Source organism: Thamnophis sirtalis, unplaced genomic scaffold (genome assembly GCF_051295495.1).
Source record: "Thamnophis sirtalis isolate CommonGarterSnake01/CBP01778 unplaced genomic scaffold, rThaSir2_p1.2 scaffold_12, whole genome shotgun sequence".
NCBI lineage: Eukaryota > Metazoa > Chordata > Lepidosauria > Squamata > Natricidae > Thamnophis > Thamnophis sirtalis.
The window spans coordinates 24,066,852-24,090,096 of record NW_028261392.1 but is presented as its reverse complement, the minus strand read 5'-3'; the positions used below and the strand labels follow the sequence as shown (position 1 = coordinate 24,090,096).

At 38.2% G+C, this 23,245-nt stretch overlaps 1 protein-coding gene across 3 annotated transcripts in view; it reads right to left on the bottom strand.

Moving 5' to 3' along the window:
* FGF14 (fibroblast growth factor 14) overlaps window positions 1-23,245 on the bottom strand; it is a 371,366-nt gene that overhangs the window by 5,846 nt on the left and 342,275 nt on the right. For all 3 annotated transcript variants that reach the window (XM_087726264.1, XM_087726265.1, XM_087726266.1), the window contains one exon: window positions 3,612-3,810. In XM_087726264.1, coding sequence (XP_087582390.1) covers window positions 3,612-3,810 — 199 coding nt within the window. The remainder of the gene's footprint in view (window positions 1-3,611; window positions 3,811-23,245) is intronic.

The following is a 23,245-nucleotide window of genomic DNA, read 5'->3' as shown; positions in this document are numbered from 1 at the left end:
TGTTGGAGAGAAACATGGGATTAGAATTTAAGGTACAGGTTATTCTTGTTTATCAATCATAATTAGAGGTGGAAACTCATTTTGTTAAGCAAAGCAGTTACCAGCAGAAGAATCTGGAGCTGAACACTTTTAAAACTGTAGAGGTGAGAGTAGATTTTAGGAGAAGCCCTCCCATTCTACCACCTCTTATAGTATTAGACAATACAGTATCAACAGTAGAGACCTTCAGGTTTCCGGGTTTTATAATCTCCCAGGACTTGAAATGGACACCTAACCTTAGAACCATCATTAAAAAGGCACAACAGAGAATGTTTTTTCCTGGGTTAACTCAGAAAGCTCAGACTGCCCAAGGATCTGCTGATAGAGTTCTACAGGGGAATTACTGAATCTGTCATTTGTACCTCTATAATTGTCTGGTTTGGCACAGCAGCCAAACAGGACAGATACCGACTTCAACAGATAGTTAGCCCTGCAGAAAAAACAATTGCAACCAGCCTGCCTTCCATAAAGAACCTATATACTGCATGAGTCAGAAAGAGGGCTGAGCAAATATCTACAGACCCCTCACATCCTGGACATAAATTCTTTCAATTTCTCCGCTCAAGACTTCACTACAGACATTGCTATGCCAAAACAGCTAGACACGAAGATTGTTCCCCCTCCCATGCCATCACTCTGCTAAATACTTAACTCCCACAGCACTGTCTTATGCCTAAAGTTATTTACCCATGTAGTACCCATGTATTGCTATTATCCTTCTCATCTTCTCATCTTTCTCACCTCTCATCTCCTACTACCTTCTCCTATTGATATATTATGATTATCAATTGTTGTTTGTATCTTATGATTGTATCTTAGAATTTATGATCTATGATCATAAATGTTGTTGTTTGTATGTACACTGAGACCTTATGCACCGGACACAAATTCCTTGTGTGTCCAATGGCATTGGCCAATAAAGAATCTATTCCCTTCCCTTCAACTTATTATCTTACTTCAGTTTTCTTTTGCTTTTACAGATTTGCAAAGGTCATAAATGCAAACATTGGTTGCTCTTTCATTAAAGTTACAATTATGAAAGTTCACTCGACAAGGCAGAAGCTAAATGAGGCTATATGTATAATATCTCAGATACACAATGGACTATACTTTGGAAGAATCCTATGGTATGTTCTATATCATCAAAGTTCAAGGAAAATTGCACGCGCGTGATCCATTGGTGGTATTTGACCTCTATACATTTTTTTAAAAAAAACGATTACGGTCACAAACCAACATTATAAATGAGAAGCATTAAAAAGTGGAATGAAAAGTCAAGATAATATTTAACAATTGCTGGTGGATTTTCAGTGGGCACTCAAAGTCTGCCAACCTCTATGTAAGTAACTAAAATTACTGGGAAAGAGCCATATACATGTTGAAAGTTTGTTGAAACAAAGGGCACCTGTGAAGCTGTAGAAAGATTCAGGTCAGAAATGATTAGTAACTTTAACAGTATGAAAAGAACACTTCCAAGAGCTTCTTAAACCTCTAGGAGAGTATCACAAAGAAGCAACACAAAACAGTAGTGCTAGAGCCAGAAATGCTGATTGAGGAAGTGGCAAGAAGTCACCCAAATACAAAGCCCCAGGAATAGAGAGTCTACCAACAGAAATAATTCAAGCAACAGGGGAAAGCAACATCAGATGGCTTCAGAGAATCTTTAATGCACATTTAATATTATTGTTGATCACACACTCAGCCAGATACGTATTTAGACTGGATTTGACATTTTTTATCTACCTATCAAGTCCAGGATATAAACTTTTCGATATAAAGTTGCCTCTTGCAATTGACTGATTTTGTCAATGCCATTAGTATTCAAATGGTGCTTCTATTGCTTTGGATTGTACTCAAGAAACCAATTACTATTGTTACTATCCATGCTGCTATTATTATTATAATACAATTGTATCACAGCGGCCAGTTGTTTCGCCGGTTTTGGCATTGGTTACTAGTCGGGCCCCACCCAGGGGCCTAGGACGTTGTAACGTATTTTCGTAATATGCGTGCAGATCCAAGCAGTGCGGCTTTTTGCATTTGACTGATGGTGATTTTGTCAATTTTTAACTGTTTTAAATGTAATTCAAGTGCTTTTGGAATAGCACCCAGTGTGCCAATTACCACTGGAATTACCACTGCTGGTTTGTGCCATAGTCGTTGAATTTCAATTATTATTATTATTATTATTGTTGTTGTTGTTGTTGTTATTATTATTATTATTATTATTATACACATAACAACATGAAATCACAATTGCCACTTATTTAGCTGGTGCTGGCCTCAGATGCATTGAGGCTTCATTATTATTATTATTATGGTTAGTCAAAATCAGCCAGATGTTTAGACCGGATTTGACATTTTGTATGCCAAATAAATCCTTCCCAAAGACCTGGGATAAGGGGATGTGGTTGTTTGATGATGATAAAGCTATTGTTGCAGGATGTAAATTGTTCCAAACAAAGAGGCCTTTTTGCAATTGGCCGATTGTAATTTTCTCAGTACTGCTGGTGCACAAGTGGTGTTCCAGAGGTTTTGGGATTGCACTCAAGGCATTTATTACTAAGGTAAATGTAAAGGTTCCCCTCACACATATGTGCTAGTCCTTTCCAACTCTAGGGGGTGGTGCTCATCTCTGTTTCAAAGCCAAACAGCCAGCGCTGTCCGAAGAAGTCTCTGTGGTCATGTGGCCAGCATGACTAAATGCCAAAGGCGCACGGAATGCTGTTACCTTCCCACCAAAGGTGGTCCCTAATTTTCTACTTGCATTTTTTACGTGCTCTTGAACTGCTAGGTTGGCAGAAGTTGGGACAAGTAACGGGAGCTCACTCCACTACATGGCATTAGAGTCGCCAAACTGCCAACCTTTCTGATTGACAAGGTCCATGTCTTACCCACCGAGCCACCGTGTCCCTTTCTTATTTATTACTACTTCCTATTTATTACTCTTCCTATTTATTACTTCCTATTTATTACTACTATTATTACAAATAAAGAAGAACATATTGTGAGCCAGTATGTAGAAGCCACTTGTATATTTTTCCCTAGGTGACATTTTTTTCACATCACCTTGAACTCTGACTGTTCCTTTGGAATAACAGAATGATAGCATTTTGCACTTTCAAACAAAATCATTCATATACATTACCTCAGGAATCCTTACAACAGCTAAATAAGAGAGATCAATTCTTTTCTCACCCCATAGTGCTTAAAAGGACCGAGAGTAAAAGAAGGATGGCTTCTCTATCGTCACTTGCTGAGTTTTTAGCAAGAATGGGAGAGTCTTTCTCATGTTCAGACTTGGTGATGCTGGAAATTGCTTTCAGAAAAGCTTTCCATATTCCTGCTCAGTTCAAAGATTGCCACCAAAGAGCTTTTCATCCATATTCTTTTCAGGTGGTGGCGGGGGGGAGTCAGACACAAAATCCGAAGTAGGGAGGTATCAAACGGAGAGTTAGGAAACACACACAAGGGTTCCAGAGCAGTTATCATTTGAAAGTCAACCTGAAGGATGACACAGGTTTTTTTTGCAATGTTTTGATACATGCGACGTTGTGTCAAAGTCAGCTTACCTTCCAATGGCTTCGGTAGAAAATGAGCTGCTGGTTTTGTTTTCTTCACTCTATTGCCTTTCATGACTTGCCCTTCTTTGTTGAGTCCCAAGAACCAGGCCCTACCCGATTCCTGCTGTCTGTACAGCATCGACGAGTAGATTACATAATAGTTTTCAAAAACAGACTCCTTAAACTTACATTCCGGCGTAAAAAGTTCCTGTGAGAGAAAGAGAAAAAGTTAGGGGAACATTCCTACCAGTGGCTGCAGTTATTATTTCTATTACTTGCTATTGCCCTGTTTCCCCCAAAATAATCTACCTATCCAAAAAATAAGCCCTAGCGTGGTTTTATGCTTGCACCTAATATAAGCCCTACCCCACAAATAAGCCCTACTTAAGAGTCTGCACAGCCTGCTGCCAGCATATTACGTCTGGTTGCTCGTGATGTTGTGGCCATGAGGTAAGGCGAGGGTGGCAGAACTACCCCATGCGCCCTGCATCAGCTTACCTCAGGGTGTTTGCAGCCAGGCCATCTGCGCCCCGACACCTGCTTTGCGGTGGCAGCACCAGCAGCCATGTGCAGCAAGGAGCACATGTGGCCGCCGGCCCAGTTCTTCTGTTTGCTCATGGTTGCAATGGAGCAGGAAGCTGAGTGGAATGTTGGTGCCATGGCTGCAAGATGAGGCAGGTATCAGGGTGTAGATGGCCCGGATGCCACTCAGCTTCCTGCCCTGCTGCAAGAAAGCAGAAGAAGTGGGCCTCTCACACATGGGGAAAAAAGTAAGATACTGCCTGAAAATATGCCCTAGTGCTTATTTCCCCCCCCCAAAAAAAACCTACCATATTTTTCAGAGTATAAGATGCATCGGAGTATAAGACGCACCAAGATTTTGAAGAGGCAAATTTTTTAAAAAAGTTTTTGCACTCTGCAAACCTCCCCAAAACAGCCCGTTTTTCATGAAAACAGGCCCATTTTCTTTTTTAAAAAAGGGCATGCATAGCCTTTAGGAGGCTTGTAGAGTGCTCCTGAGGGGTGGGGGAGGAACAAAATTGAGAAAAAAGGCCAGTTTTTCGCAAAAACGGACCCATTTTTTGACAAAAAATGGGATGCATAGGCTTTAAGAGGCTTATAGAGGGGGGCTGGGAGGGGGGGAAATTGAGCAAAAAAAATTGGCCTGTTTTTCATTCATTTCTGCCCTCCCCAGCCCCCAGGAGCACTCTATAAGCTTCCTAAAGGCTATGCATGGCCATTTTTGCAAAGGGGGCAGGGTTTCAGGAGGCATAAAATGCTGTATTCAGTGTATAAGACGCATCCAGATTTTCAGCCTCTTTTTTGAGGGAAAAAGATGCATCTTATACTCTGAAAAAAACCGTATTCTTCTTTTCAGGGAAACATGGTATGCTGTTCGTAACGTTTAATCCAGGTGTAATTTTGCAAAGTGCCACAATAATTGGGCAGATCCTGGCAATTAAATCCATGATTTTTTTTTTACTTTTGGGACACATCCATTAAATGAAATGAAAATCAGTTTCAGAGTGTAACAGTGAATAACTATAGGTAGTCCTCAACTTAACACAGTTTGTTTAGTGACCCTTGTTCAAAGTTACAACGGCACTGAAAAAAGTGACTTATGATCATTTTTCACAGTTACGACTGTTGATGCATCCACAAGATTATGTGATCAAAATTCAGATGCTTGGTAACGGATTCATATTTATGACAGTTGTGCAATTCCAAAGTCATATGATCACCTTTTGTGACCTTCTAACAAGGAAAGTCAATGGGGAAGCCAGATTCAGTTAACAAACAGGTTACTAACTGATTAATTGCAGTGATCTACTTAACAATTGAAGCAAGAAAGGTTGCAGAACTCACTTAACAAATGTCTCACCTAACGACAGAAATTTTGGGCTCAATTGTGGTTGTAAGCTGAGGACTATCTGTATTTACTAGTGCAACTAGGTAATTGTAGACTTAACAATCTTAAACTTTATTTATCAACCAAGGAGCTACACATATCACATCCTCTGTGAAGCATAGTGTTTATATGTCCCTTCTCCTGTCCATCCCCATTCCAGCTCTGAACCATGTGTCTGTGTTTCTTAGACCCACAAACAGTTTGATCCATAAACACAAACCAAGAGGCCAGAATGAAATGTTGTTTGCTTCTGCTGCCAGATGCTAGACACATTTACTCAAAATAAGTACATTTTGTTGCAGAACATGGTAACATGCATTTGAAATAAAAATGAAATCAATACTTCTATCCGTATACAGAACAAATAGCTTGCCAGTGACCATACAATCTTTGATTTAAAAAAAAAAAAACCAGACAGAAAGTTCATGCTTTTGCTGCCTCCCAGTAATAGGGAGGGCGTGATGAATTTTGGCTACAGGATTCTGGAATATGCATGTTTCGGCATTGGGAAACCAAAAAACATTTGAAAGATGTCAACAAAAAGCACCATGACACCAAAGACGCTCATTTAAAAAATAATAATCTATTTTTCATTCTAAGAGAAAAGAGTTGCTCTGGACTTTATTTATAAAACAATAATCACTGAAGGTTACCAAAGAAATGCTATAATAGAGGCAAATTTCTATATAGCATTCTTAGCAAAGGATTTTTAGAGTTTTAAGAACTTAAGCAAACCTGTTAAAAAGGAACACAAGTGTGATTCATTGTCATTCAGCTGTATTTGGCTGCTCAGCATTCAATCATGACAAAATGTAACAAGCGCAAAGCAAAAGCATCCAATCTAAAATTCTCCTGTGCATTTATATGTAAGAGATATTAAATGTAATTTTTGGATTTTACAATCCCATTCGCTTAAAATTACTTTTATTAATAATGGGCTGTTATCACACTTGAGATGCAGGAACTGCAAGTAATTCAACAACAAAAAAATTCTGCTGAATTATTTTCTAAGAAAATTGTACACATTGTAAAGGAAAGACTTCAATGTTGCAAAACAGCATTTTCATGGACTACAAATGTATACTACAAGGCAGGAGACCCCCAAGCCCTGGCCCAGTACCAGATCCTGAGCTGTTCAAAACCAAGTTGCCCAAAGTGGCGGGCAAGCGCACAAATCTCCCCTTGCAAGGGTGAGCACAAACACATGTAAACAACTGGTGCTGTGCCTGATGTTCATGCAAATGGAGCTGTCCACATGCATGTCCTTCCATGTACCTTGTGCTGAACCATCCCCTCTCCCTCCCCTGCTGGTCGGAAAGGTTGGGGAACTCTGATATAGGGCATAGAATAGGTGAATGAAAGGAAAAGTTTATCAGGTGAAGGAGAAATCTGTTTTCTCCCCAAGTAGTGAAAAATGAGAAGGGAAAGCAAGTAAAAAGACATCTGTTAAAACTGCACTTCGCATTCATTAGCTGCCAGGCTTCCATGAACTATCCGGGGAGGGAGCTGGATGGGAGTGGGGAGGATGATGACTCATTGTATCTTCTAGTGACACAACTTCAAGGTCAGACATCTGGGAAAGGCGTGCACCTACACACTACCCAGTCCGCAGTTGAAGAGAACATTCCCAAAACATTTCTTTGAATGTGATCGGAGAATGAGGGATCAACAACGAGAAGGGACAAATGGGGAAAACCTAACAGAGTAAGTTTGGCACATGAACATCAGTTACGGTTTTGCTATACTGTCATCTACTTGGCCTTTAGTAAAGTAATCCTTTCACACCAAACAGGAATCTTTGGTTCTTGCTTAAGGGACCAAATTGAGGCAGGACTGACAACATCTTTCTTTTCTCTGCACTTATGGGATAAGCTCAAAAAAGCTACAGATATAGCGGTGCTCTTCATCAATGTTACCCAAATATTAATGGGTGAGAAAATCAATGCAGCAGTATTTGTCTTAATTACTGAAAGAGTACAAAATGGAAAGTTTCACTTAATAGAAAAAAAAACATTAATAAACCCAAGTAGAATTGAGTACTTTTCAGTTTTATTTATTTATCCATGTGTCAGAACTGCCACCTCATGTCTGCTTTCTGCAACCACTTCAGTTTCAGTCTGCCGTAAACCCTGGGGGAGGGAGGAGTGCTAGGGAAGGGGAAAGTAACAGCTAAGAGAGCGAGAGTGCTTGGCTGAGATGACATCCTAAAGTTGTGTCATGATGAGAAGAATGCAGCTGCAGTCTACAATCAGAACAGCTGCCTCCAGAACATCTTCTTCAAAACATGATTAAGCAGTGAGGGACCAGCAATGGGGAGCCCCTAAAGTTTTACCTTGGGAGTTTTGATGCATGAACTTCAGTCCTGGATCATGCCTGTTCCACCGGATGGAGTCCAGGGTTGTTCTTATTTAAAGGCTCAAACTGATGTAGGGCTGACACTATGTATGCTTCGATTGCCAAAATCAATAAGGTTTCAACATGCTTAATTCTGCCTCTATTGTTTATAAAGGTAAAGGGAAACCTATGCGCTAGTCGTTCCCGACTCTAGGGGGTGGTGCTCATCTCCAATTCAAAGCCGAAGAGACAGCACTGTCCAAAGACGTTCTCCGTGGTCATGTGGCCGGCATGACTAAATGCCGAAGGCGCCCGGAACACTGTTACCTTCCCACCAAAGGTGGTTCCTATTTTTCTACTTGCATTTTTACATACTTTCAAACTGCTAGGTTGGCAGAAGCTGGGACAAGTAGTGGGAGTCCACTCCGTTACGTGGTGCTAGGGATTCAAACTGCCAAACTGCTGACCTTTCTGATTGACAAGCTCAGCGCCTTAGCCACAGAGCCACCATGTCCCCTTTATTATCTATGCATGTACATCCATAATTACAACTGCCTCTGAAGAAACAGACAGTAAAGCCACGCTAGAACTAAGTACCAAAGGTGGATAAGATATTTTTTTTCTTATTTTCTCAAAACTTTCACCAAAAATGAATTATCTACATGAACTCTGACACTCAGTTGACAATAGACATCAGTTTGAATAAAAGTCTCTAAGAGAATCTAGAAAACTTCAATTAAATGTAATGGGCATTTTAAAAAGTGAAAAGCGTGTATGAATAATTTTTAATGTCATTCTTTATGACTTACTGACATGGGTTTGAAAAACATTTTGTGCCATAATGAATTTCAAGATGACTCATTGAAGTCAATTGCCAAATCCACTTCTCAAGTGGATTTGTACAAAGACTTCCAGAAGAGCTTAAGATGCTTGATAGATGGGTTTTGCATTTTACCATGTTCCTTTGGTTTTGCTCCAGGTTTCAAATGTTGTTGATAGCTAACATCAACACTGAGAAAAACTTCATTGTATATGTCTCAACATAAAGCAGACTAGAACCTACCACAACTTCTTTGGAAAGATGCATTCACCAGATGCAGATTTCCTATCAAATTTTTAAACATATAAAACAGGGACTCATAGATTTCTGCAAGAGTGAGTGTAATCAGGACATTTCTGGGTAGCCAGAAGGGAGGCAAGGAAGGTGGCAGGAATTACCTGGCACTGCTCAGGATGCATAGTTAAGGGGAAAGAAGGTTCAGACTGGGCACAGAGATCTTTCAAGAGCTAGAGTACAGCAAGTTTTGGATATCTTGTTGCATTCTTTTGATCGTTTGAAATGAGTACTCATCTCAAACGATCTAAGCCCCAGAGCTCACTGTAACAGCATTGCCAAAAAGGCATTAAGAGTTGTGAACCTAATTTTGTGAAGCTTCTTCTCCGGTAACAATGTACTGCAAACTAAAGCATACAAAACCTTTGCCAGACCAATTCTTGAATACAGCTCGTCTGCCTGGAATCCACACTGTATATCGGACATTCATACAGTTGAGCGAGTCCAGAGGTATTTCACGAGAAGAGTATTCCACTCCTCTGCTCACAATAGAATACCTTATGCCACCAGGCTTGAAATTTTGGGCTTGGACAACCTAAAAATATGACCTAAGTGTAGTACACAAAATTGTCTGCTACAGCATCCTGCCTGTCAATGACTACTTCAGCTTCAATCTCAATAATACACAGGCACACAATAGATACAAACTCAAGGTAAACTGCTCCAAACTCGACTGCAGAAAATACAACTTCAGCAACAGAGTGGTCAATGCCTGGAATGCTCTACTTGACTCCATTGTTACATCCTCAACCCCCCATAACTTTAACCTTAAACTGTCTACCGTGGACCTCACCCCATTCCTAAGAGGCCTATAAGGGGGCGTGCATAAGCGCACCAGCGTGCCTACCGTCCCTGTCCTACAGTCCCCATTTATTTGTACCCATTTCCTGTGTTCATGTCCATGTTTATACTTACACCTGTTGTCTCGTACATGTTTGACAAACTAACTAAATAATAAATAAATTAATAATAATTAATTAATATTAAACAAAGCAATAAATAATTAATAATTAATAAATAAATCTGTGGTCAAAAACTAGCAAAGGACATCCTTTCCCTGTTTCAGGAAAGAGTTTTTCCCCCAGGGCAGTTCTCAGATGTCCCTTCACAGATTAGAAGAACTTTCCTCCTAAAAAGGTTTCCACAAACACAGTAACTATGGCTTGAATTTGTAAGAAGGATTGATTGGATCCCCAGATGCTCTGGAAGAAAGCCAGTTGGTGAGCTCTTGGATTTCGGAGCCGTTCCATTCCTTTGAGCCATTTCCCCCTTTGGCGTTCAGCTTCTTTCCCTTGCTTTTCTCTTTCCTTCTCCCCCTGCCTTCCCCCTCCCGTATCCAAAGGCTGTTATTAAGACCCCAAAATTGTTGTCAGAATGTTGTCAGAATCTTGGCAGGAGAGAACTGCAGCCAGAAAGATAAAATCCCAGCTACTCATCTCCCAGGAAGAGATGAGAAGACAAAATCTGCTGCAAAAATATAGAAAGGGAAAGGAATATATTCACATTAATTTTTTCTGCCTTCTTACCAGACCTACAAACACCTAGTGCGTAATAGTTACTATAATGGTTACAAAATGTGATTCACTAATAATGTTTAAAGTTAGATTTCTGCTCTCAGGGACACTTTTAAATATGCACATCAGAGGTGGGTTCCTACCAGTTCGCACCTATTCGGCAGAACCAGTTCGTCAAATCTACCGAACCGGTTAGAAGAGGTTCCACCAGTGGACCTGGAAAGCCGGCCACACCTACAGAAGAGGTTCCAAATTTTTTTGAAACCCACCACTGGTCCTTGGATATGATTATTCTACACTATCATGCTCATATTTATAAAACTCAGTGCCTCTGTGAAAGGTAAGGATGACTACTGCGTTTGTGGTGCAATCAGAACATTCCGTGTGTTGTTTTAACGCAAACCAAAGATGCCTTTTAAAAAACAAGTTTACATCATATTCTTATGCATTCCAGTGCTGGGTGTGAGGTAATTTAAGGTGGTTCTGACAAGTGTCGTCGGCATCTTCATATTCGGTCACATGGGCAGCAAGCCACTCCCATCTGGTCACATGGGCGGCAAGCCACTCCCACAAAGGAGGCCACACCCACAGAGTAGGTTCAAACAATTTTTGAAACCCACCACTGATGCACATATACAAAGTTTGAACATCCAATAGTAAGGTTTAGGCAGAGGTTCATCCTCTGAGCTTGCTGCTTGGTTCCCAGACATTTGCTTGCCAAACTAGGTAACATCTTCTGTGGGCTTTTTGGTGAAGTGTCGTGTTCATTTACATAGGTCAGTGATGGCTAACCTTTCTGTCGAGGTGTGACAAAAGTGGGAGGGGCGGGAGTGTCGTGCACATGCGTGCCCACACCCATAATGCAATGCCCTCCCCCGCACCTGTGTGCACAACCCCCTGCGCATGCGTGCAGGCCTCACTGAAGCCTCTGGACTTCCGGGAGCTGCATTAGCTCTTTTTTGCCCTCCACAGGCTTCAGGAAAGCCTCCTGGAGCCTGGGGAGGGCGAAAAGCAGCCCAACACACAAATCAGAAGTTCAGGAATCCCTCCGGATGGCAAAAAATGGCCCAACACGCAAACCAGAAGCTTGGGAATGGACTTCCAGGTTGCCTTTTGGGCCGTTTTTCTCCCTCCAGAGACTTCAGGAGGCTTCCTGAAGCCTCCAGAGGGCGAAAAATGGCTGAAAATCAGGTTGCTAATGTGGTGGAGTGATAGGGCAATGCCTCATGTGTCCTCAGAAATGGCTGCACATGCCACCTGTGGCACACATGCCATAGGTTCACCATCATCAATAAAGATCTTGGGTGGTCAAGTGGTCTTGTGACTGGGTTGAATCACAAGACTGATTGAATCACAAGACTGGTTGATAGTTTCCAGTACCTAGTTTTTCATTGCCTAGTTGAGTATGAAAAATGTCTGGGAGCCAAGCAACAAGCTTGGAGGACAAAACTCTGACTAAAATCTACAAGATATGAATATTCTCTACAATTTCTATCCAACAGTAGGATTCCCACACTAAGCAGTAAACAGTTTTAGATTGCTGTCAAGATTTCTTTTTATACTAAATGTTGTTATGTTGTGATTCTTTATTGTTAATAATGCAGTTTCTGGTTCTGTATTTTGTTTTTAACTCTTTGATCTGTAAAAGTCCTAAGAATAAATTGAACATGACACATTCTAAAGCGGAGTTTTCATCTTCTGCTCCTGTCAACAATAACAAAGAAGCACGAATGTGAAGGAAATGTTATCTACCCACACGTTGTCTGCCTCTTGCCTAACACTTGCCTAACATTATAACATTTTAGAAACACTCCAAGTCTGCTTATTAATTATTAATTTTTTTTTAAAAAGTAACTTTGATCTTTGTTGAATACAAATTGATTCAATTTTTTTCTTATAAGATCAACAGATAATAACAGCTATCTTTTAAAGTTTGCGAACCTATAACTAAATACCAACTAAAGGTATTTTCAGATGTTGCTTTTCTATCAATTGAGGACTGTAGTGTGCTGATGCCAGCTTGCATCAACTTCCGAGAACTGAGTGATTAATTTTCTGGAATCCTGTTGAGAGCAGAGCTATAACCCCTAAGGTGCTGCTGATCACCTGTTTGGATGGCTAGCAGTCTGGCATGATGTGATAATGGAGCTAGCAGAACCAATTGTTATACTGTATATATACCAACATACCACTGTTTAAAACTATAATAAATTATCCCACTGCAGACAAAATTGTTTATCTCAATGATAATTCAGCTGTTCAGTTCTATACTGTTCAAACCAATGTGCTGAAAAACAGTGGTTCAAATTCAAACAGTTCAAGGCCACAATGGAATTCAAGACCCAACATCATAAATATACTTTAGATTCTCCACAATGCTATAGGAATTATTTACTTCTTAGTTTAAAAATTATCCATATATCAGAGAGACTGAAGTTAATGGAATAAACCTATTCCCTTTCTTATTTCATTAATATACAGTACTTTGGTAGTTCTTTGTAGCTGATCAGAGATCTAAAGTGAAATAAAATATGGTATGTGAACAATGTGTTGTGAAAAACAAAAATCATATCTTCTAGTGACTTTTAAATCTTCCTGAAAATATGCAATATGACTGCACAGCTGTATTCACAAATACACGTCTGTGAGTATGTATGTGTATGAGTGCATACATATGCAAAAAAAGAATGATCCTGCAATTCTATTTATTTATTTATAACATTTATAACCTGTCCCAATTCAAACAGACCCTGAATAGAGAACAGCACAATGAATAACAATATAAAAAGAATGTCACATAGTTACTTACTAACAGGACAAATAATTTAACAGCCAAGATACAGAATATAGAATAATAAGAATTGGAAGGCATCTTCTAGTCCAATCCCCTGCTCAAACAGGAGACTCTATACCATTTCAAATAAGTCGCTGTCCATCTCTTTTTAAAAGCCTCCAGTGATGAAGCTACCACAACTTCTGAAGGCAAGCCATTCCACTTGTTAATTGTTCTCACTGTTAGGAAGGTCTTCCTTAGCTATAGGTTGCTTCTCTCCTTGATTAGTTTCCATTATTTTTTGTTCTACTTTCCGGTGCTCTGGAAAATAGTTTGACCCCCTCTTCTTTGTGGCAGGTCCTCAAATATTGAAACACTGCCATCATGTCTTCTTTTCATTAAACTAGACATATCCATTTCCTGCAACCGTTCTTCATATGTTTTAGCTTCGCGTACCCTAATTGACAAACTATGAATATTCTCTACAATATTGGGATTCAGCCAGTTTGCACTGGTTTGGGCGAACCAGATGCTAATTTGCATCCAGATCAGACAGGTGTTCTCTTACCATTTTCTTGTTTATTTTTATTTCTGGTTTGTGTTTTACGTTTATGTTTTTGGTAGGTTGGACTATATTTTCTTGTAGATTTCATCTGTTTATAAAACATAAGACAAACCAGAATCATCTAGAAAGAGCGAGAGCCACCAACAGGAACTCCTGCCCACTGGCCAACATCCCATCTACCTTATATGCTATTTATTTATTGTTTGTCTCTTATGCTGTATGCTGCTCAGAATAACTTTGTTTGCATGGCATTATAAATCTTTTTTAAAAAAGAATATACCAACAAATTAATCACATCAAACACTTACATTGGGTCTGGAATTTATTGGTAATTAAAACAGGATATCAGAATGAAGTTATTCTAGATTAGTGGGAATATTTTACTGCCATGTTTTATACCTGCTTTAACTTCCAGTCCCATGAAAGATACATTACAAATTATATAATAATATAAAAGGTTGGTAAAGGTAAAGGTTCCCCTTGCACATACGTGCTAGTTGTTCCTGACTCTAGGGGGCTGTGTTCATCTCTGTTTCAAAGGCCAAAGAGCCAGCACTGTCTGAAGATGTATCCATGGTCATGTGGCTGACATGACTAAATGCCAAAGGTGCACGGAATGCTGTGGTTCCTATTTTTCTACTTGCATTTTTATGTGCTTTCGAACTGCTAGGTTGGCAGAAGCTGGGACAAGTAACAGGAGCTCACTCTTTTACACGATGCTAGGAAGTCGAACTGCTGAATTGCTGAACTGCTGTCCTTTCTGATCGACAAGCTCAGCATCTTAGCCACTGAGCCATGGCGTCCCTTCTAATATGAAAGGTACTTTAACCTAAAAGATATTCTTGGTCCCTCTAAGCTTAATGTTGTATATCCTGATTGAACCTTTATCTCATTTCACATGCATTTCACACTGTATGCCTTTCTTGTAGTAGAAGTATTAAATGTTCATTTCAGAGTCAAGAAAGATGGATTCTCATTCAAATATTTCTGATTTTTAAGATTGCTGAGATGCTTTTGGAATAAGGTTTAGGGATTTATTTCAGGACTATCCATCAGATCATGTCAACTGGTCTGAAGTTCATCCTTCTTTCAGCATAAAAAAGGATAAATAATAGTTGCTGTACAAGATATGTGTCTTATTCTTCCTTAGGGTAACTAGAATGTGGAAAACAATTAACTGGAAAGTCCCTTTGGATATTCACCCCAAAAGTGATTTGCAAGGAGTTGATTTTTTTGGCACTGTCTGAAAAATTAATACGTAGAGGAAATGTTAAAAAAAATCCAAGCTAATCATTTCTTTCAAATGTTGCTTCTCTTTTTCTTTTATATCAAAACAATTGTTTGAGATGCAGCTTTATTTCATTTCTCCTTATGTTTATTGGGGCTATAGTTTTTAAGCTGGTTTAACAAATATATTCCTTTGCATTTGTTATTTAGTTTTACCCATGTTTATGTTTTTGAGGGCTTTTTTGTTGAACTATATGGACCTTGCTATTTTTTTAATTAAATAGTATCATATAATGATAATGTGTAGCTTACGACACTAAAACAATCCTATCCTGTAAATATCATACTATTTTTTAGGAAAAAAAATCAAGATACAAGATAATTCTATGAGATAATTGTAAGTTCCTATATAATTATGCAGGAAGGATGGTACAAAAGAGAAACTTAAAATTGTTTAAAAGAATGATGTAATCTATTAAAATGAAAAGCAGGAACTAGGAAAATACAAAATTATCAAGGCTCAGAAAATTTACAGCTATTAATACAGTTTTGCATTCTGAGTCATTGTTTTTATTTCAAGTTTTACCAATTCACTTATCTTCATTAGCTCTCAGACAATAACAAGAATTGTTTTATTATGAGCTTTTCCATTTATGAACTAGTATATGATTAGCAGAGGTAGAAACTGAAATCTGGGTTAAAATGAAGCCTTCATAAAAATGGGATATGAAAAATTTCTTATTCCTACCTGATATTTTTAAAGAATTTAAAGCCAATTATTTTTTGAATAAGTGTTAATTTTAAAATAAGGGAAAATGGCTAAAGTTTTTAGCTCACCTTTGTTCCTCTTATTTCCATTTTTCTAAATTTCTTATAAATATTTACCCATTTATAAACCAAATACCGGTATCAATCAGAAATTATACAAGTTGGATCCATTAATTTAGAACAGATAATTTTAATTTAAGGTGCTTGTCTATTTCAGTTACAATTCAGATATTTTTCTTAACGCAGAATAAAAAGCTCAAGCAAAGAAGACTTGAAGTAACAGCATTAAGTCTTTCATATTCTTCTAAAGCTCTCTATAAAATGTCACAGAACAAACATACCAAGCTCTAATTAATTGGAAAATAGCCTGAGAAAAAACTTTGACAAGGAATTAAGAATCAAGAGTGGAATTAGATATGGAAATAGAAACTAGTGTTTTCATCCTCAGCCCAATAAAGAGAATTTTCTTAAAATATTGCAGGGATGATATATGACTCATTGTAAACTAGCGTGCATGAACAAAACAGCTCCTCTTTTTGTTGAAATGGATATCAGGAAAATGGAATTTATTTCCACATCTGGTGGTGTCATTGCCATGTCTTTTCCTTCTGGTCTTAGGTGTGTTTGGAAATTTATGAAGCTAAAAATGAAAGAATTAATCTGTGTCGATAATGTCTAATGCAAACATTTAACAAATTAGGAATTTTTTTTTTAAAGCCACTGGGATGTCTATGGCTAAATACTGGAAAAATAAAAATTATGATAGTGGAGTTCTTGTATCAAAGTTTTTGGCATATTGCCATAGCTAAGAAATTGACTCTCTTAATCTACATTCCTGTCAAGTTATAAGGAAAGCCTTCTCAAATACATAGTCTAATTGCATATTTTACTAAACAAAAGCCATAATTTTATTCCAGATCAATATATTAATATGTGGGAGAAACATTAAGAAATTATTAGTATGTGAGTTGATTTTTTTTTATCCTGCCTTTAATATTTTTATAAATAACTCAATGCACTGGGGGCATAACTAATGGTCCTCCCCCCTTCTTATCTTTCCACAATAACAACATTATTGTTATTGGGTTGATTTGAATGAGAGTGACACCCAGCCAGATTTCATGACTGATAGGAGTAGAACTCACATTATCCTGGTTTCTAACTTGGTGCCTTAACCTCTTTACCAAACTTTTAATTCTTTATGTGCAAGTATTGGATTTTATTGCATTGTTTATAGAACAGGATAGAATAACAGAGTTGGAAGGGACCGTGAAGGTCTTCTAGTCCAACCCCTTGCTTAGGCAGGAAACCCTACATCACTTCAGACAAATGGATATCCAACATCTTCTTTAAAACGTCCAGTGTTGGAGCATTCACAATTTCTAGAGGCAAGTTGTTTCCCTGATTAATTGTTCTAACTGTCAGAAAATTTCTCCTTAGTTCTAAGTTGCTTCTCTCCTTGATTAGTTTCCACCCATTGCTTCTTGTTCTACCCTCAGGTGCTTTGGAGAATAGCTTGACTCCCTCTTCTTTGTGGCAACCCCAGAGATATTGGAACACTGCTATTATGTCTCCCTTAGTCCTTCTTTTCATTAAACTAGACATACCCAGTTCCTGCAACCGTTCTTCATATGTTTTAACCTCTAGTTCCTTAAAGTTTTGTAAGGAAATCTTACTATGACACAATCACTCACTTGGTGTTGATTTAAACAGGAATGACTATTTCAAGCATATCTAGTATACTAACACTTTTATTCATGAAATTATTTCATATGAGTATGTGTATGGGTATGTATGGGTGTATATATGAAACCATACATTTTGTATATTATGGGTCAAATAATGTACAGGTAGTTCTTGGCTAATGATCCAACTGAGCCCCCAAATTTATGTTGCTAGTGAGGCATTTGTTAAGTGAGCCTTGCCTCATTTTATGACTGTTCTTGTCTCAGTTCTTAAGTGAATTGTTGCAATTGTTAAGTTAGTAACCCAGTTGTTAAATGAATCTGGCTTCCCCGTTGATTTTGCTGACCAGACGGTTGCAGAAAGGGATCACATGATCCCCAAACCCTGCAACCATTCATAAATATAAACCAGTTGCTAAGCATCTGAATCCACGTAACCATGGTGATACTGCAATGATCATATGTGTGAAAAATAGTCATAAGTCACTTTTTTTCAGTGCTTTTGTAACTTTGAACAGCCACTAAATGAACTGTTGTAAATCGAGGACTATCTGTACATTTAGTGGGATTATGGTTGAAAGAACTGACAGCTAGTTGATTGATTATTGTAATCTCCATTGTCTAAGATGATCAAGAGAAATTCATACCTATCTGAATAGGAAGATTCCTGATTTAAATATATTTAAATCTACGCTAAAAGCAATGATTTTAGTACGCCAATTACAGATTTGTTAAACCAGAGCATTTGAATTTAATCTGATTTGCTGATTCACAGTTTGGTTAAGCTGAAGCATTTCGATATAAGCTGATTTAATATAAATTGATTCTACAGGACTAAACCGCTTTAAATTTCAACAATTTAGCTTAACCGGGCTAAGGATAATCACCTTACTGTCAATGGAGAAAAATACATTTAATTCTGATTATCAATGTATGCACTGGGCTTTCCTCAATAGCAATATGTAGGTTGACTTTGCATGCAGAGAAAGCAACAGAAATTACAAATTGCATTGCAGTGACTGAGCTTTCATAGCATTCTGGGAATTGCAATGTAGCTAAAGAAAGGCTATTGGATTGAATTTTGCTCTTTCTATAATGCTAAACTGTAAAGACATCTACTTTGAAAAAAGAAGTGATGAACTTGGTTTTGGTCACCACGATGTAAAAAAGATGTTGAGACTCTAGAAAGAGTGCAGAGAAGAGCAACAAAGATAATTAGGGGACTGGAGACTAAAACATATGAAGAATGGTTGCAGGAACTGGGTATGTCTAGTTTAATGACAACAAGGACAAGGGGAGACATGACAGCAGTGTTCCAATATCTCAGGGGCTGCCACAAAGAAGAGGGAATCAAGCTATTCTACAAAACATTTGAGGGCAGGACAAGAAGCAATGGATGGAAACTAATCAAAGAGAGAAGCAACTTAGAACTAAGGAGAAATTTCCTGACAGTTAGAACAATTAATCAGTGGAACAACCTGAGATCTCAGATCTTTGAGTTAGCCATTCACTGCCATGTTCCTTAAAATTATAAATGTTATCATATTCATACAGCTGCTTGGGATTTCTGGGAACTTTGCCCAATACTTCTGAAAGGCACCATACAGATTACAACTTCTGAAGAACAAATGGAAGTGACTATCAATGACTACCAATCATACAGCACACGCTTGGATGGAGAAATAACAGATTTATGACTTTTCCAGTTGAAAGATATCAGGGCCAAATTCCATGTGACATCAACGATGTGAGTATGAAGCCTTGTCCCCTGAGGAAATATCAGCCTTGGGTAGGGATGACTTTCATTAAGGCTACAACTTTGTGGAGTTGAAAGCCTGCTGGCTTATATCCAGTCCAATTACACAACTAGTTTAATGCTTCAGAGCAAATTAAACAACAACATTGCCTACAGCTTGGAGAGCTAGTGACACTTAGATTAGATCACCACCTTGTGTTTTTCTTTTTGACATACTCATCCTAAAAACTAGCTCTGCATATTTGTCTGACACAGCTATTGTATATGCCTAGCTTCTAATTAACAGACAGATTAAAAGAGTTGGAAGGGACCTTATAGGCTATCTAGTCCAACTCCCTGCTCAAGCAGCAGACCCTACACCATTTCTGACAAATGGCAGTCCAATCTCTTCTTGAAAGTCTCAAGTGATGAAGCTCCAGTGGTGGGATTCAAATAATTTAACAACTAGTTCTCTGCCCTAATGGCCAGCTGGGTAGGCAGAGCTCAGTGGTCACGTGACTGGGTGGGTGTGGCCAACTCAACATCACTCCTGTTGATGGGTGCTTCGCCTTAGCTCTTACAATGTAATCAGGGTTAATCGGAGAGACAGTTTCTGTAAGCAGGTCAACAAAGATTAGGCTAGAAACAACACCAGAATGTTTCCTTCCTGCCTTCCTTGCAGGATTAGCCCTGTAAAGTGGGGAAAAACAAAATGAGATTTCTTCCAACAACCGGTTCTCCGAACTGCTTGGAAAGTTACCAACTGGTTCTCCCGGATAGGTGAGAACTGGCTGAATCCCACCACTGTGAAGCTCCCACAATTTCCGAAGGCATGCTGTTCCTTGGTTGATTGTTCTCACTGTCAGAAAGTTCCTCCTTATTTCTAGGTTGAATCTCTCCTTGATCAGTTTCCATCCATTATTCCTTGTCTGGCCTTCAGGTGCTTTGGAAAATAGCTTGACCCCCTCCTCTCTGTGGCAGACCCTCAAATATTGGAAGGCTGCTATCATGTCTCCCCTGGTCCTTGTCTTCACTAGACTAGCAATGTATAGTTCCTATAACCATTCTTCATATGCTTTAGTCTCCAGTCCCCTAATCATCTATCATCTTGGTTGCTCTCCTCTGCACTTTAGAGTCTCAACATATTTTTTATAATGTGGTGCCCTAAAGTGGATGCAGTACTCTAGGTGTGGCCTTACTTTATAGAGTGGTATTAGTACCTCACTTGATCTTGATTGTATACCTCTGCTTTTTTGGCTGCCGCTGCACACTGCTGGCTCATATTTAAATATTGAGTTAAGTATTCCTACTTTAGCTACTTCCATGAAATAACACCCTTCATCTTCTCCAACCAAACATTTGCTTCTCTGTACTTGTGAGGACCACACAAATCCAGATGGTCAAGATAACTTCCCTGCTGCAAGCAGAATTTGGCGTAAGTGGAAGTAAAATAAATTGCACCAACCCAGAGACATTTCAACTTTCTTCATTTAAAGCAGCATTCTTTATCAAAGCCATGTTGTAAAGCTTATCAAAACTCGATAGACCATGATAATTATTCCAGTTTAATCATTAACATGAAATGTACCTTTAGAATAAATAAAAAACCCAATTGCTAAAAATTAAAGCGATCTTTTTAAAAAATAAATAGAAAAAAATTGAGAAAAAACAATGTTACTTACAGTATCGCAGTGACAGCAAACCTTTTTAGTCTTGGGTGCCAAAAGCACACACACAGCCATAATTTAATCCCCCCCACACACACACCATGCCTCCTGCACATGCTTGTGTGACCCTTCCAGGCTGCCCCACGCATGCGCGCATGAGGCTCTCCGGAGGCCAGAAACAGCCCATTTTCCAACTTCTGGTGGGCCAAGTAGGTCCATTTTTCACCCTCCCCAGGCTCCAGAGGCTTTCTAGAGGTCTGGGGAGGGCAAAAGGGAGCTAGGGCAACCACTTGCATGCCTACTGATATGGCGCTGCGTGCTACCTGTGGCACATGTGCCATAGGTTCGTCATCAGCTTGCTCTTTGATTTTTCTCTGATAATTGGGCCTTTTGTGGAATCTGTTCTTTGATTCATTATCGATCGCTGTTTCATTAATTCTTTTTTTTTGAAATTTTTTATTTTATTTTAATTGAACAAAAACACAAAAAAGAATCATCCTTCATTACATCTTGTAGAAAGCGTGTTGATTGGTTACAGATAACTTTTGTGCATTTCTTCCACAGTCATTACTTATAGTTCATATTAGATTATACACTTTAAATCAAAAATCTTTGTATATCTTACTATTAGTGTATCACAATTCTCATTTGACTACAATTATTTGAATGTGCTTTTACCTCAAATCATTCATACTTAAAGACACAACCACATAATGGTATTCATTAGCTATTTCTAAAAATCCTCCAATAACATTACACCTTTATAGCATCTTTTAAGTAAAAGTCAATTAATAAAGTTTCTAAGCCACCCCCCCTTTTTTCTAACTCACTGACTAAAATTTATATCCGTTACTTTAGACAATACCCTAGCATGTATATATTGTTAAACAATGTCCAATAACATTTCCTTGTTGTTATTATAATTGGCTAAAAATCATTTACTATTTATGTCTCATCAGGGCCCCCACCCCCCAAAAAAACCCTTACACCTTTATAACAAGATCTAAATGAAAATTTGTTAATAAAATTCATAGGTCTTTTTCCCAAGTCACAATTTACAATTTATATCCAAATTTCTTTTACTAAATTGTCAATACATGTATATATCATTACGCTGTATCCATTATCATTTCATTATTATTATTTATGGTTAATTAATTGTTAGTGAGTAAACATTTAATAACAATCTAAAACAATCTAGAAGTTACAAAATTCCTACTTATTTATCACCAATAATTTTAAAAAAACTATTTTTTTATTACCAACTTTCATTGTCAACCTGTATCTTTCCAGTAACAAAACAGTCTTATCTCTCTTGCCAATTGTGGAGTCAGTCTTCTTTTTATTACCTTTATAAGGTTTTTATAGGCTTCTCTCCGCACTTTGTTGCTTGAAGGGTCTCTCAGATAATCTCCTTGCCCATCAGTTGCTACTAAAGTTAACTTGTCTTTGTTTGTCAATCTTGCTTCTGAAAAAATGTCTCTTCTTATGTCTGTCATTAATATTTTTTTCTCTTCTGTGTCCTGGAATCTGGGGTACAGCTCCAATTCGTCGAATTCTCTTTCCCATATTTCCTTCTTTTCATTTTCACCCACATTTGCTCCATTAATAAATTCATCCATTATCTTATCTTTATCTTCTATATCTTCATTCTCTCCTTCAATTTTTGGGGATCCAACCCCATCATCTTTTGCTGTGAGGAAGACTAGTCTTTCCAACTTCTTCTCAATTCTCCCATATCCTTCCAATAGATTTTGAATTCCAGCCAAGATATTTTGGAATTTTAAGGTTTCCACATCAAAGTATTGAGCCATGTTTCCAAAACAGAAGAGAGAAAGAAAAAGAAGAAAAAAATAACTAATAATGACTGCGACTCTAGTCTTCCAGGCCTCTCTTACTTTTATTTTAAATTGACTTGAACACAATTTCTTTTATACTCTTCAAAGGGGGAGGGTTCTGTTCTTTCTTTCTTTCTTTCTTTCTTTCTTTCTTTCTTTCTTTCTTTCTTTCTTTCTTTCTTTCCCTGCCAGAGGCAGCTGTGAAAACATTTCATGCCCTTGGTTCTTTAGCAGTTTCTGTAAACAAGTTGCAAATCCTTCAGCTGCAAAGTTATTGAAGTCAAGTAAGAAGAGAGATACGTTGTTTCAAAAAAACCTCTGAGTCGCAGTTAATTTTCACCTTCTGTAGGAAACAAAGTTCTTTGGATTTTTTTTAGTGTGGTTTAATAACAAGTAGTAGGAAGAATTGTTAAAATAAAAAGGAAGGTTTTAATCCAGAAATCAAAAAATAAAGCAACAAGAAGCAGAAGAAAAAAATATATCAATCCATTCACTTTAAGAGGAGAGATGAACA